Source organism: Nothobranchius furzeri, chromosome 12, assembly GCF_043380555.1.
Source record: "Nothobranchius furzeri strain GRZ-AD chromosome 12, NfurGRZ-RIMD1, whole genome shotgun sequence".
NCBI lineage: Eukaryota > Metazoa > Chordata > Actinopteri > Cyprinodontiformes > Nothobranchiidae > Nothobranchius > Nothobranchius furzeri.
Window position 1 is genome coordinate 56,196,565 of NC_091752.1, and position 14,732 is coordinate 56,211,296.

Below are 14,732 nucleotides of genomic sequence, written 5' to 3' on the forward strand. Positions count from 1 at the left end.
CCATGACAATTCTTATGAGTTTCCGACCGGGAGGTCCGGCTTTGAGGGGGTTTCGTTTGATTTTTCCTACTTGGAAGTCGGGATTTCCGAGCTCCGAGGTCAAATCGAACGCACCATAAAAATCATCTTTGACTTCTGCTAAAAAAAAACTTCAGCGTCATGTGATACAATCATCATTTCTGCCTTTTTTTCTGATTGGTTATTTTTGATCTGGCTAGTCCCGCCCCCATGGTGCTCTCTGCCTCTGGTTATCCGGACTCGTCTTCTGTGTAGAAAAGACAGAGGTCGAGTCTGGCAGGCCAAGCTATGACTTTGCATCGCAAAACAAAGCTTGCTAGCAAAGTTGAGCCTGGCACTTCCACGGACCATGTCCAGCAGGAATTTCTTCATATTTCTACTAAACTAACCAACCATGATGTGAAAGTTAAATAGGTTTGAATGTTTTAACATTTATGTGCATTTATAAAACATGTCAATCTGAGTTGTTTTAAGAGGGCAGCAGTTTCATTTGGATGTTTGGAACAAAATCTGAGAATAAAAACAGAATCAGAAGCTAAAAGAAAGCATCTCGGCCTGGGTCGGGTGTGGACAGCCCACCCCGATGTGCCTTCTCAAGAATGCAGATGTGGGTGAGGACATGGACATGTCCTACTAAAGTGGTGCCAATACGTCCTCAGTGTCATTCCTAACTGGCATTATTTAATAAACAGAAGAGGGCTCAGTTGCTTTTGGAGATGCTGACATGAAGCACACAGCTTCCTCTCACTGAGCAGTGGTGCTGCCGTGGGCTCCTCCATTCAAGAGCTCTCACGGCAGAAGGTCAGTCGTCATGCTGCTGCAGCTCTGACAGTTCCAAGCTGCAGTTAGAGAAGATGTTTACCCCACTGTATCCAGATTTCTAATAAATCGTGCATGCAGGAAGCCACAGCTGGCTGATTTTACCTGTGCCAATCAGAGGTTCCCACTAGGTAGGTGTGAGAGTGACATAACTCCATCCAGCCAACCAGACTAAAGGTGGCTGTGTTGAGTCGGTTCAGCACGAAACGAAGCGTGGGGCAAAACAAAACAAAAGCAGTGGACTCCGTACAAACAACACCAATGTAAATGCAATGACCCCACCCGGCTCAGACCGAGCCGGCCATAGTGTAAAGGGGCCGCTAGTGACTGGCTCCTGAGCGGGCTGAAGCTCCGCCCACTCCATATAAATGAAAGGGATTTTTGGGACAAAAATAATAAAATAAGTCCCAGACTTTTTCAGGTGTTGCCTTCTGTTATGTCACATAAAATCTACTTTGATGTTTTACACTCACGTATTTATTCCCTTATGAATAAGAAATGCTGTAATTTTGTGCAGTGCAGTAGGCAAGCCTTAGAGCCCCACGTCCCACGCGAGCCCACTCTGGTTAACAGGGTATTATAGCTTCACTTTCTTCAATCCTGGTGGAAAAAGGTCCATCGGTCTGTCTTATGATGGCAGCAACGCTCGTGCTGGGCTTAGCTCAGACTAGCCATTAGCTCATCTATCCTGAATTATTAAACTATTTCTACAGAAGCTATCAACAAAAGGTAACATGATAACTTACACAGAATTACACTTCAAAATGGCCGAATAGCAATGACATTTGTCACATTAAAGGTAAAAAGTCCAGAATAAAGACAAATCTGTAAGTTTTAATCCCCATAAGAAAAAAAAGTAGAGCTCAGACCCTGATGCAAAACTCAGATTTGTCAAAGAACCATCTCCATCATTCTTGAAACAATAAATAAAACAAATGCCTTTTGCTTCACATTCCACCCATTTCAGGTGAAACCGTTTTGATTGCTCTGCAGCTTCTACCAGTGGCAGCATGGGTAAGTGCATACACAACAGATGAAACAGCAAATGACCTGCCCCTCTTCACACCTGACTGTGCAGATTTGTGCATGTTCCTCAGCTGCAGGAACTGAGACATCCCTAAATATGCATCTATTTCCAGAGTGGACACAGAGCAGTGGACTGTGGCTTTAGTTATCAGAGTTAATGTTTACTGAGAGTTCTGGATAGGCCTTTAATGCTCAAAAGAGCCTCCACAGGGGAGCCTTTGTTCAAGATGACTGGCTGTGTTCCTGAAAGTGGCTCTGTAGGTGTTTATGTGCTCTTTTAGTCTCAGTGGACAAATCCAAAAAGTACAATACAAAGGCAGCAAACACTCTGAACAGCTAAAGGTGCAGCCAAACTTTCTCCCTTGATGCATCTCTTCCTATCAAAGTTAATAAAAGAGAAATTTCCTCTTGAAGAGGCCGTGATGACGCAGGGATTACTCATCATTCAAAGGACACTTTGTCACCTTCAACTTGTGTTCGCTCACATCCTGAACAGAAACACGTCCCTAACATCAAACTCACTGTCCCAGCTAAAGAGCCACAGCTGGTGGCGTCTGAGCCCCAGCAGGTCTGCTGCTCCTCCAGGGTACAGAGAGAAACTCCTCTGATTACATAAAAACACAAACCCTTACTTACGGTTAGGATAAAAGCAGGAGCACGAATTAACGGCGACTGAAAACTTGTAAGTGTGATACTGACGAGGCAACGACGGTAACAGCTCATCAAAGCTTGGAGCATTTTCCTTATGTCTCATTGTTAAGAATCCAAGCTTTTCTCGTGATCTTGATCAAAATTTTGTTTCCTTTAGACTTTGGCTGCTTTTTCACACGTGTTGTCTCTATCTGACCATCACAATTGTGCAGTGTTAAAAAAATGCAAAAAGTGGCCTAGTGGAGGACAAAAGAAGACGTGTCACGTTTAAAAAAACTACAGAGCAAGTCACCCCCTACCTGAGTCTTAGGCCACTCCCACTTCCTGTTTAAAAATGCAACAAATGCGAGAGGGCGGAGCTGCCAACAAACACACAAAAACACAGGCTCGTAACGACATTGTGACATCATAATGTACCAGCTAACATCATAGTGTACCTTTTAGCCAATAGCGATGACAGATTTAAATAAAAATGCAGTGCAGAGTTTTCACCTGGACACTGACAGTTTTAGGCAGAATATTTAAATATTAGATGCACTAAAGTACCAAATTATTGACGTGTCTTCAACATGATTAGACATTCATTTACTTTATCAGTAGAAAAAAGTAGATTTGGGGGTGACTTGCTCTTTAAAGGCTGTGCTTGAATGTTATGTCTTTATGAAAAAAGAAAAAAGTCCACAAAAGATGTGAAGCTAGGCCTGAGAGATGCATCGCCCTTTAGTGTACGTAATAGCTCCTAGAGAATCACGTCATTGACATTTGCTAGGTTTTCTGTAGTATTGACACACCCCTGGTTCACCTTTGAGTTTAGGAGCTGTTTTATCCCTGAATCATTCATAAGTCAGAGTCAGGTGGCATTAAAAACCCTCTGAAATTGGTCTGGCGCTGGGAAGAAAATGAGTGAAGGAAAAAAGTTCAGAGAAAACTCTTGCAAAACCTTCAGAAAGCCTGAAAACTATTGATCAAGACCACATCAAGAAAGTCTGGATGCTTAGAAGCAAAAATATGAAGATAGGAGGTGAAGCAACAACTTACATTGTGACTCAAAGTGATGTAAGCCTCTCAGGCTCAAAGTAAGTTTTGATAAAAGGACGAACAACTAAGTCCTTCAGGGGTTCTTCTGAGTTAAAAAATAATCATTAAATACTTATGCGGAATAACCAGGTAGGGTTTAACATTGATAATCTGCAACGCCTGCCTCCAGGGGGTTAAAAAAACAGTTTAACAGTGGATGGATATTAATGGTCATGAGTGGTGAGTAAGACTAGAAACTAGTCAGCTCCAGGTTAAACGCTGCATGCACAGGTGAGGTCTCTGCATACAGGTCATCTGGCTAATATTCAGAGCGCTCCCCTGACAGTGTCAGTCTTTGTTAACTTTGGAGGGCCCCGCCTGACCTCTGACAGTAAACACACCAGGGTGGAAACCATCTCCATGGTGATGGTAGGAACCCCTGCCAGTACCTGGGGCCAGTTGGACCCTCATGTCCTGCCTTGTCAACTCCCTCCATCGTTCATGGGAGGTCCCTAAAGGTCTGTGGCCCCTCAGGAGCTGACCTCAGGTCTGCGACTGGCCTGGGACCAGGGGTGTCCTTGGTTTCTTGCCCCATAAAACAGACCTTTGAAAGAGGTCTTTGAGGGGAGAGGTTATGAGATGTAACTGTCTCTCTTTATGGGGAGATATTATTACAGGGACAGGTCAGACTCTGACGAACTACAAAGGGGAGTATAAACAGAGACAGAAGGGAACATAAATCACTCACAAGTTTAATCACTTTGTGTTGGTTTCAATGTGGACCATACACAAAGTTCCCGCAGCATCCAAACCCATATGTGACTGAAAAGACCTCTGGTCCGACAACTTTAGAGGAACGGAGAGGTTTCATGACCGGTTGCTTGGGTAGCCTTGTCCTGCTGCAACTGCTGCCGTCCACCTCAGTCGTAACCATAAACACTGACACGGTCGGCGTGTCTGCCGGTGCCGTCCTCTGTGCTGCAGCCCTGTGATCAGTAACTGCTCTCAATTACAGTATTGTGTGCCGTTCCTTTCGGCTTGGGGTTAAACTCTTTGCAGACCCCTTTGAAGTGCTCATCCCTTTATCTGGAGCCAGAGCCAAGAATTTGGGGGAGGACAATGGAAAATGAAACCAAGAGGGAAAGCTTATGGCAATTATCAACCAGGGCCACGAGGAGGAAGTCAGCGTGTACACAGAGGAGATAAAGTGTTAGGAGGACAGTCTGGGTTACTGTTTCATGTTTGTTTGGTGTGTATACACCTCGGGCGACAATCGACTGCTGAACGAGAGGAAATGGAGGCTACCTCTTCAAAGTAGGTGACAACAGCGGGGACAATGGCCTCTGAAGGGAGCAAGGAGCAAATGAGAGGAGTTGCAGGAGTGGTGGCGACGGTGCATGGGGTCAACATAAGTAAGGGTGAAAGAAGTGGTGGCACAAGCAGAATACGAGGAGGAGAAGGATGAAGGAGAACAGAAGGAGAAGCGCTGTTGTCAGCAGAATCAATCGGCATGCAGCGAGCTGGGGAAGATACAATTAAAGTGTGGAGTTAAGACAGTCTTTGAAGTTGGACATGGTGCATAATACCCTTAAAAGTTAAGGAAGGGCAACAATTCGCGAGTGTTATGGGGCTGTTTTGAAAAGGGAAGGAAAGAGGAGGGAAAAAGAGCGAGTGGTGGGGGGTTTGTTTTTGAAAGGGTTCAGTTTGAGGGGAATGAAGTTTGGATTTCAAGCACCAATTGGCCCCAGAAGGATGTTTCCTTTCTTCTTTGCTAAACAGAAAATAGTAAGAGCATGTGGGAGCCCGCGCCTACCTGCAAATTCGGATAATGGAGGATGAGTGTGCGAAAGATGGAAAAAGGAGAGATAGACGCATCAAAGAGAGTGGAATTGGAAGTGAGACAGGTGAATGAGAAGAGACTGGGAATGAGACATAAATAAAGGTAAGAAATTGGTTGGGAAGTAAGACAGAGAGGAAATAAAAGACAGAGGGAAAGACGGGGGGGGGGGGGTGTTGGAGGTTATTTATTGGTTTTCCCTCGTTTTAATCCCATTTTGCGCTTGACTTTTAAGTCTACCAATGTATAGAAACAATGTCGGATGCTCTGTCTAATCCCGTTTGGGCCATGAAGCTCACTCCACACAGACAGTAATGACTTTTATTTCCTCTGCTGCTCGCACCAAGCACACCCTTCACAGGACAGACGCCCCAGTTCTGCCATGCTTGACAGGACAGCAATTTGTCTCTGAATCAGTCCAAACCTGGACTCCTTCACTCATCCTTACTCTGTCACTTCAACCCCCCATCAGCCCTCTTCCTGACTGGAGCACAGGGGTCCCCCACTGGAAAGGTGATTAACTTGCTTGTCCATTCATCAGTTGCCAGATTTTATCGCTTTCTTTGCTTCCTGTTACCCCCATTAAAGGGGTGTGACATGGAGGGGGGCACCATGGAAACAAGCATGCTCCAAGGAAGGTCCCATGGGAAACTGTAGACGTTTAAATCTATTAAACAAACAGAAATGTAAAATAAGATGTTGAACAAAACCAAAGGTTGGCATTAACCCCCCCCCCCACACACACACACTGTTACAGCCTCTGTGGATCTAAAGCTTCAGATCCAGTTTAGTAACTTTGCTTGTGTCCATCTGTAAACATCACCAGATCTCAAAGGTCATCATGCCTATTCTTACAATCTTATGCTAAAATGACCTCCAAGCACATTCACGAGCTAGTTCAGAAAGTCAGACAGGGAGGGAAGAAATCCAAAGACTAACAGCAGTTGGGTTTTCTATCCAGTGTCCATAAATAAAAGTTAATGCAAAAGAAAAAAAAACTAAATGCACCATCTAAACTATTTTAGAAATGTTACAAAATCATGTTTGTATTTTTCAAACGACATTAACTCAATGAGTTACTGAAACCAGTGAAATGTTTCAAAATGTGTCAAAGGACTGGGAAACCATTTTCAGAGACACTTATTAACTTTTTCATATTTTTAAATCATTTTCCTGAGCCAGTATGCGCTAAACTTACCCTTAACATGGTCAATGAAAGGCCACCCAGTCCGTATCGCCCCCCCGTGGCCAGAATATTTCACTTGCAACTTCAGAATGCCGGTCAAGTCTGTTGGACCTAGAAAAAATGGAGCTGACATACCTGGCGCTGCAGTCTGCTTCCAACACGTTACCTAAAGGTTTTAGATCGTGAACACAGCTGATCTGTTTAATTTAGTGATGAATCACTCCTGTAGACACTAATGAAGGCTGAGGAAACGTTCCAGCTGTTAGATTAAGGTGTTAAAAAGACAAACGCACAGCGAGGAGATGTGTTTTGCTTTTGGTTCTACCGATGGACACTAGGGGGTGCTAAAGGCAAGCAAACTGTCTCCTTTTTAATAGTTTGAGAAAATCTAATTTATCAATATGAATGACCATTCAGGCCAAGTTCACTTGTTTTTTTAACACATTTGCAGTGGTTTCTAGTATAAATTAATGCCTTGTTAGTTGATCTCTGTGGGGAAAAAAAGCTCTGGTGTTCCTGTTTCAGGAAGTAGAAGTGAGTCGGAGTAGAGGGGAATAGAAGACGTTGGGATTTGGAATCATATTTTTTGATATTCACACATCTCGCCTCCAATTGGCTAAAAGCAACGCAACTCCACCACTGACTCAGTTTGTTTATCTCCACATACCGGTATATCACAAACCCAAAGGAGTTCTGCCATGTGGTGGAGTTGCTAATGCTAACGGTTAGCTTCAGTGTGACGTAGATCTGACTGGCTTTGGTAATCGGAGTGTTGCCCCGGCTATATTTGATAGGATGCTAATGCAGGAAAAAGCCTGCATGTTAAACTCAAGAGTGACTGATCGTGTTTAAAAAATAACAGTTTCTCCGTCATTTTCTCAATTTGGAAACGCCTATTTAATATCTTCTACTTAGACCTTTTTGTTATTTTTATAGGCACTTTATATGACTTTAATTTTGAATTTTTTTAGTAGTCTTTCTTGTTTTAGGATATTTGACATCATTTTTATTGAATTGAAATGTTTGTAACTTTGTTTCTGTTAATTGCAGTCGACTGATCTGTAACAGCTAGATATGTTTTTTCTTTTAAATCAAACCAAATACAAGTTTGGGTCCCGGGAGGTTTTATAGATGACCACCACAGTTACCTGGTTAGAACTTGACCCATCTTACAGATATTGAGCTATAATTTGGTAAGCAGCCAAGACTTATTTAAACATATTCTCAAATGCTAACAGCACGGTTCCTTTTATTTTGTTTCCACAGTGCATTTGTTGCAACAAAAAGGCTGAATGAAGAGGAAATTGGTAGCTAAACCGAACAGCTGGTCTGTCACCAAAAACATTTGATGTGTTTTGGGTCAAAACAATCCAGCTTTGAAAACTCAGTCTCTTAGAGCTAGACTGTCAAAGCCGCTGACTTCTTAGTGGTCAAGGAAGGACCCGACCTATGTAGGACAGGCCCTTACAAAGGATGCTACCCCTGAATTTAGACATAGCCTGTATGTGATGAGTGGGCCGAGAGGTGAAGGTGAACTACCTCAGCAGCAATGGGTTGAATGTCTACAGCTTTATGTTCATTACAGCAAATGTCACAATCGTCTGCTTAAAATGGTCAGATCAGATGGAGAAAGATGAACATCAAGTGTGGATACCCACACAGACTAACCTCCCACACTGTCTTGAACGCTTATGTCCCTCTGTTCAGCCCACACTATCAGATGGCACAATCACAGAAACACGACCTGCTGTGCCTTCTTCAGTAGCCTCTAACCCACTTGTCCTCACACACATCCTTTCACAGCCCCTGCTGTGTTTGAGTGACAAGACTGGCACAAAAAAAAATCACAAATATCATGTCAAACAAAAACGACACAAGCCAGGAGAAAGAGGAACGGGGAAAGGAAGACAGAACAAACAGCATGGGAATCGAGGGCGTTGCGTGTGTGAAGTGTTGGTGATAAACAGGTTTATTTATGCAAGCCGTGTTGCTGCAGCGAGGGTCTGACTCAGAATGCAGCTCTATAAAAAGACCCAGCATGCTCACGCAAATGATGACTTTGTCAATCACACGTTGATGTACAGTCAGGCCCAGAAGCTTGTCGGGAGAGCCAAGTGCACGTCACGTGATCGTACGAGCAGCTAATGCCCTCAAATCAGTAAGCGGTCCTTAAATGTGTGTCCTCGCATCAGCCCTCTGCTCTGATATGTTACACACAGAAGAAAGCAACATCAAAAGCTCCTAAATTTGAATGACTCGTACAGCTGTGGGCGCTCGGGGGAAGTGAGAACATGCTGGATGACTGGAAGCCTTCGGAGCTCCCCTCACCGCCCTTTGCTGTTGTCACACAACAGTCTGGTGTCTGATGTGGAGATAACTGAGAGGAAGCGGCGCCTTTGATCCTTAATGGGGCCATGTCGGCTCAGTGGAAATGACACTCATAGCTTGTATTTACACAAGCACAATTATGGAGGTAATTTTTGGAAGTAGACAATCAATTAGAGTGAAACTATGTCCGAGCAATATTGCAGATTAAAGGAGAGGTCATGGCTGAATCCTGTTTGGGTGTCAATGAGAGAAGCAGGAGTCTGGTTAATAAGCGGAGGAAAGTGCTTTTAGATCTCCAGCATCAGCAGCTGTCAGTCTTAATGGCTCGGTGAGCTTTTAACAAAGTGCTGGTCTTATTGTCTACCATCGGGCTGAGAGGCCGCCTTAGCTTCTGGACTCGTTTAAAGGTGTGGTTTACTCATATATGCAATACATTTGAGTGTTCTCCAGGGAAAAGCAATGCTTTATGAGTCATAAAGAAAAAAGCTATGATGCTTCTGTTCTGAGATGCAGAAATTTGCTGGTGCAGAGGTGGGCTGAAAACGGCAGGATTACTCGTTATTAATGATATGCACACGCCTCGCTTCTGATTGGCTAACAGAACATGTTCAGCCATGTTACAGAGTCACTATTACCAAGACTCCGCTCTCTCTCCTCGCTGCAAAAGAAAAAAAAAGCCCTACTGTGGGTGGGTGCGAGCCAAGATGGGCGAGGCCATGAATGCAAATTCAGTGTGACATAGATATGTGAAGATTTTCCAATCCAGACACTTCACCGTCTATTTTCTATCAGAAACTAACGCAGCAGACTGGAATCCTGGCAAATCATCCTCAAAATAGTCCAAAGTTGAAGCCAAAGCCGTTTCAAACCAGAATGCCGATGTTTGGCCCACCAAACCAATAGAGCGCTGTGATTGGACCACCATTGATGCCAGTCCATGGTGGAATCCACCATCATGAAAGAACCACATAAAACATAAAAAAACTAAGCAAAACAAAAAACATAACACAATACTTAATTTATACAAATAAAGGTGCTGTGATTGGTCGGCAACAATCCTGGCTGGGTTTGCAAAGGTTCCAATGGAGCATTCCTAGACTGAAATTATTTTGCTTTGGCAAATGACAGCATAGATTCTAGGCTAGCAGGAGACTGTTCTCATGTTCAGCCTGCATAATAAACTCAGAGTGAGTGATAATAATCAGAAATAATAGTAAAAAAATATTTTTCAGCCACACCTTTAAGTCACACTGTTACTAGTTTGGCTCAAGTAAAATTTCCATTGATTGGTGAAAAACGTACATCAGTGGTATGGATGGATCTTAAAATAAAAAAGATCAGTTCACCTGCAACTCACAACCTTTCATAACGATAAAGCTACATTCAAACACAGACTCCACAGAGCTAACCCAAATGAGCAACACAGCAGGAGGCCAAAGGGGCAATGGAGCAAGCGACTGAAGTCATCATGTTGGATCATAACCCACAGTTGAGGTTACAAACATTTAGTACTTGTTCTCCAGACACGACTTAATCTACCTGAGCTGTATACAAATGTTTACAGGACAATAAAACAACCAAAGCAAAGTTTTAGATAAGAGAAAGTCTTGATTAGGACAATGTTAGCTGCTTTAAGTGGGGGTGTATGCCATGAGCTAACTGGATGTGAGCATTTGTTCTTTCTAACATGTATTTAGCTCAACTCTGATTATGACTTCACACATAAATCATTAGATGCTTTAGCTTAGGTACTTTTTGAAACCCAACAATGAAGCTGCTATGTCTTAATCACCAGGTTTGTTGTTTCTACAACGGGAGATATTTTTCTGACCATGCTTTATATGTCAGCGGTAAGTTTCCATGCCGATCCTATCAGATGCACACGATCATCCTACAGCTTGGGTCTTGTCCCGGTATGACTCAAAGACTGCATCAGGGTACAGCTTGATGCTGATGGCATCGTGGAGCTGTACTGTAGGCTCGAAGCCAGTGCGGCGGGTCCTGTTCCACGTTCTTGATGACCAAGCCAGTCTGGTGCACAGGTGCCCCACCTACATCGTGGATTCACCTCCACCACAAAGATAAAGAACCCAAACCTTCCAATGGAGGTTTTGTGCCTTCTCAGAAAATTCCGCTATCTATCCTACACAACTGAACTGTGTTCACCTTGCCAGAACCCTGCAAAGACCTTCCAGGTTTTAGTTGATCTTCACATTGCAGCAGGATGTCAAGCGGGCGCTGAAGCACCATTCACCATCAGATCAAGTCTGCAGCAGCAATGATTCTGCCTGTTCAGCAGGATACACAACACCAACCCAAACATGTTCAACTGAAGCATACAGAGGTCACATATGTGATCACAAACATGATACACAGATAAAACACCACATCTTTAGATGAACACAAACAAGCATGCTCCTTGGATGAAATGTTGCAGCAGTAACTAAAGCTCTGCAGCTCTTCCAGAAACAGCACTCTTCAAAGGTTTTGTATTGATGGACCGTATTCCCGTTCCTCTGATGTTGGTCTGACAGGCTTCTCTTTCTGCTTTCTTCTACTTTTCTTCTTCTCCTCTGCGCAAGCAGCAGAAATCAGCACATCAAATACACAGAGAGCGGCGTCGTGTTTCATTTGGAGACAGAGGAGCAGGTCACGGACAATGGGAACACGTGAGGAGGAGCGGGCTCCAAAAAAGAAAAGCAATTCCGATGCAAATCAGCGCAGATGGGTCTCACAAATCAAAACGGCTTCAGGAATGGAAGAACACCTTGGAATCTTTCCAGCATGAAACCTCGGACTAAAACTGATAGGGCCTCATTAGGAAGTCCACTGAATGTTTTCATAACTACCAATGGGAAACAGTGAAGGAGACGGCGGGATCTGGCGGCCATGTTGTGGACTTTTGAGCTATTGTGGTTTTTGGTTAGATAAAACAAAAATCAGAGGAGCTGAGATCAGTGACAGGGCCTTTGGTCTGAGGTTTAAACAACCTTCAGACTCGTCATCCAGACCAGTCTCAACGGCTCTAGAGTTCATGTGGGAGAGGGGGGTAAGACTGAAAGACAATGCAGTCTAATGATGGGGGGGACTCAAGGTCTTTGCTTACAGGCCAATTTGGTTTAAATACACATTGTTACTGAGATCCAAACCCCTCCAACTGAAGGATTAATCATGAGTATGAAATATAAACATGCCCAGCATGAAGAAAGGAAAAGCACAGCGGACAAAATAACACAAACTTTTATTTAAAATAGCAACTAAATCAAATACAGAGCTTAATGAAGAACACAGAACTGAAGAGTTCTGCAGCACGAGGACACAATCAGTTGGACGCCTGAACCACTGAAACGATACAAATAAATATCTGAAGTGTCATGAGTGAAAATGGCACGTTTAGACTGAAAGATGACAGAACCAGTGAAGCGGCGCTCACATATGATGGGAGGCTGCGTCCTTCATGGGACCAGTGTGAGTCAGCCTGGGGTTCCTTCACCATCACCTGTAAACACACACAAGTATATGAAACACGTGATGTCATCATTAATAATATTAACATGAAAAATAGTTCAACTTAAACTACAAACATGTCCGGTCCAAACGATCATACCAACCTCCTGCTGCGGCAGGCATCCAGGTCTTCCTGCAGCAAAGAGGTCGTCTTCTGGAGGAAGCTGACCTGCAGCACGCACGCACGCACGCACGCACACACACACACACACACACACACACACACACACACACACACACACACACACACACACACACACACACACACACACACACACACACACACACACACACATTAAAATATGGTGCAGTCGCCTCTGAAATGTGCTTGCTTTGATTGCTGGAGCAATCAGAACGACGAAGCCAGGAAACCAGTTTGGAATGGATACGGCTTGATGGCTCGAGATGAGTTGTGCTTTTGGGCGGCGATAGTCAGGCTGAAAGAAAAGCTCGCTTGTTAAGTCCAGAGGTCAAAACAGCAGGGGTTGGAGGTCAGGAGATTAGGGCAGAGGGGTTAAGGCACGCCAGGACACAGGGCACATTATGGACAGAGTTAGCGGACGTTTGGATGCTGTGAAAGGACTCGGCACCATTCTTTTGTCTGGATCCAAATCGTAAGTTTATTTATGAAGTGCTTTTGGTCGAAATGAAAATAAACCTTCATCTACATTTACTTGGCATCTGGAGCCTGGCAGAATATAATCACAGCTCAGAAAGAATCCGTATTGTTCTGGGACTACCGTGCTGGAGCCCAGGGTGCATTCCTGTCTGTGGGGGAGACCTCAGCTCAGATTCTAGCATTTCATTTGACACTTTACGCTGCTGAAGAACATGCAAAGCTCTACCCAAATGTGGTTGGAGGCCTCCAGAGAGACGCAGAAAAGCTCTGCACCTAGTACTTTTTCTTTCAGTATAGAAAAACAACGCATGCTAATGTGCAAAACCCAAGACACGGTGAACGAGACGCTCTGGTCGAGAATTACATAATATAAACACATCCGATCACACAGCTGTGGTCTGAGAGCTGAAACGGGATCTGCGGAGAACAGAGCAGCAGATTCTGATGAGCCCCTTTCACAGAACGTTGCACCACAACGCTTTGTTATTGTTACAACTACATTATTTTACAATGTAAGTGTGATCTGCCAGGGGGTGGGGGTGTTTATGCTCAATAGAGAACATGCAGATCTTTGTTCAAACTAACAACATACTCAGTTCAGGCTAATTTGTAGTTAAACCCTTTGTATTAAAATTAGCTTTATTCAGCAGAGCGCTCTGATAAGTGATAGGTTAGGTCTATTTTTAAAACAAAACATGCAAAATATTTAATCTATTTAGTCTGAGTGCAAAGAGAAAAACAGCATAAATGTAAGCATGTTTACATTCTGCACATAGCACAGCTGTTTACAGCTGCCAACCACTGAAGACATCATATCAAATACTCTGAATAGGACGCTCTGCATACACATAGCAGCCAAACTATCATCAATATAGATTAAAATACTAATACCTTTAGATTTAAAATGATCGATTCTTGAGTCAGACAAGGGTAGAATGCCTTCTCCGGGTCAGGGATGAGGTCCTGCCTCAAGTGGAGGAGTTTAAGTATCTCGGGGTCTTGTTCACCAGTGAGGGCAAGATGGGGCGAGAGAATGACGGGGGGATAGGTGCTGCAGTGATGCGGGCGTTGCACCGGTCTGTCGTGGTGAAGAGAGAGCTGAGCAAGAAGGCCAAGCTCTCGATTTACCGGTCGATCTACGTTCCTACCCTCACCTGTGGTCACGAGCTTTGGGTAGTGACCGAAAGAACGAGATTGCAAATACAAGGGGCCAAAATTTGTTTTCTCAGCAGGGTGGCTGGGCTCTCCCTTAGAGATAGGGTGAGAAGCTCGGTCATCCGGGAGGGGCTCGGAGTAGATTCGCTGCTCCTCCACATTGAGAGGAGCCAGTTGAGAAGGCTCGGGCATCTGGTCAGGATGCCTCCCTGGTGAGGTTTTCCAGGCACGTCCAACCGGGAGGAGACCTAAAGAGCCCAGGACACGCTGGAGGGACTATGTCTCTCACCTGGCCAGGGAACGTCTTGGGATTTCCCCGGAAGAGCTGGCCCAAGTGGCTGCTGCCCCCACGACTAGACTCCGGATAAGCGTAAGAAAATGGATGGATGGATATAAAATGATCAATTTTAATTCCTAAAATGTTTTTGCTTGAAGATCTGAGGAGATAAGAGATGTGTAGATCATCTCATTCGTATCGATGCATTTTCAGGATTAAATACAGGTTTATTTTGTCTCCATACTGATACAATTTTATCCATTTCCTTATCAGAAGAAACATAGACTACTTT

General features: G+C 44.0%; 1 protein-coding gene across 7 annotated transcripts in view; it reads right to left on the reverse strand.

The window, feature by feature from the left end:
* Positions 1–12,104: 12,104 nt before the first annotated feature.
* The window catches only part of cep112 (centrosomal protein 112), a 186,984-nt gene continuing 184,356 nt past the window's right edge, over positions 12,105–14,732 (reverse strand). For 6 of the 7 annotated variants that reach the window (XM_070542734.1, XM_070542735.1, XM_070542731.1 and 3 more), the window contains 2 exons: positions 12,494–12,558; positions 12,105–12,381 (listed from right to left, as the gene is read on the reverse strand). In XM_070542734.1, coding sequence (XP_070398835.1) covers positions 12,378–12,381; positions 12,494–12,558 — 69 coding nt within the window. In that variant the 3' untranslated portion in view covers positions 12,105–12,377. The remainder of the gene's footprint in view (positions 12,382–12,493; positions 12,559–14,732) is intronic. The other variant, XR_011515758.1, reaches the window with a different exon arrangement.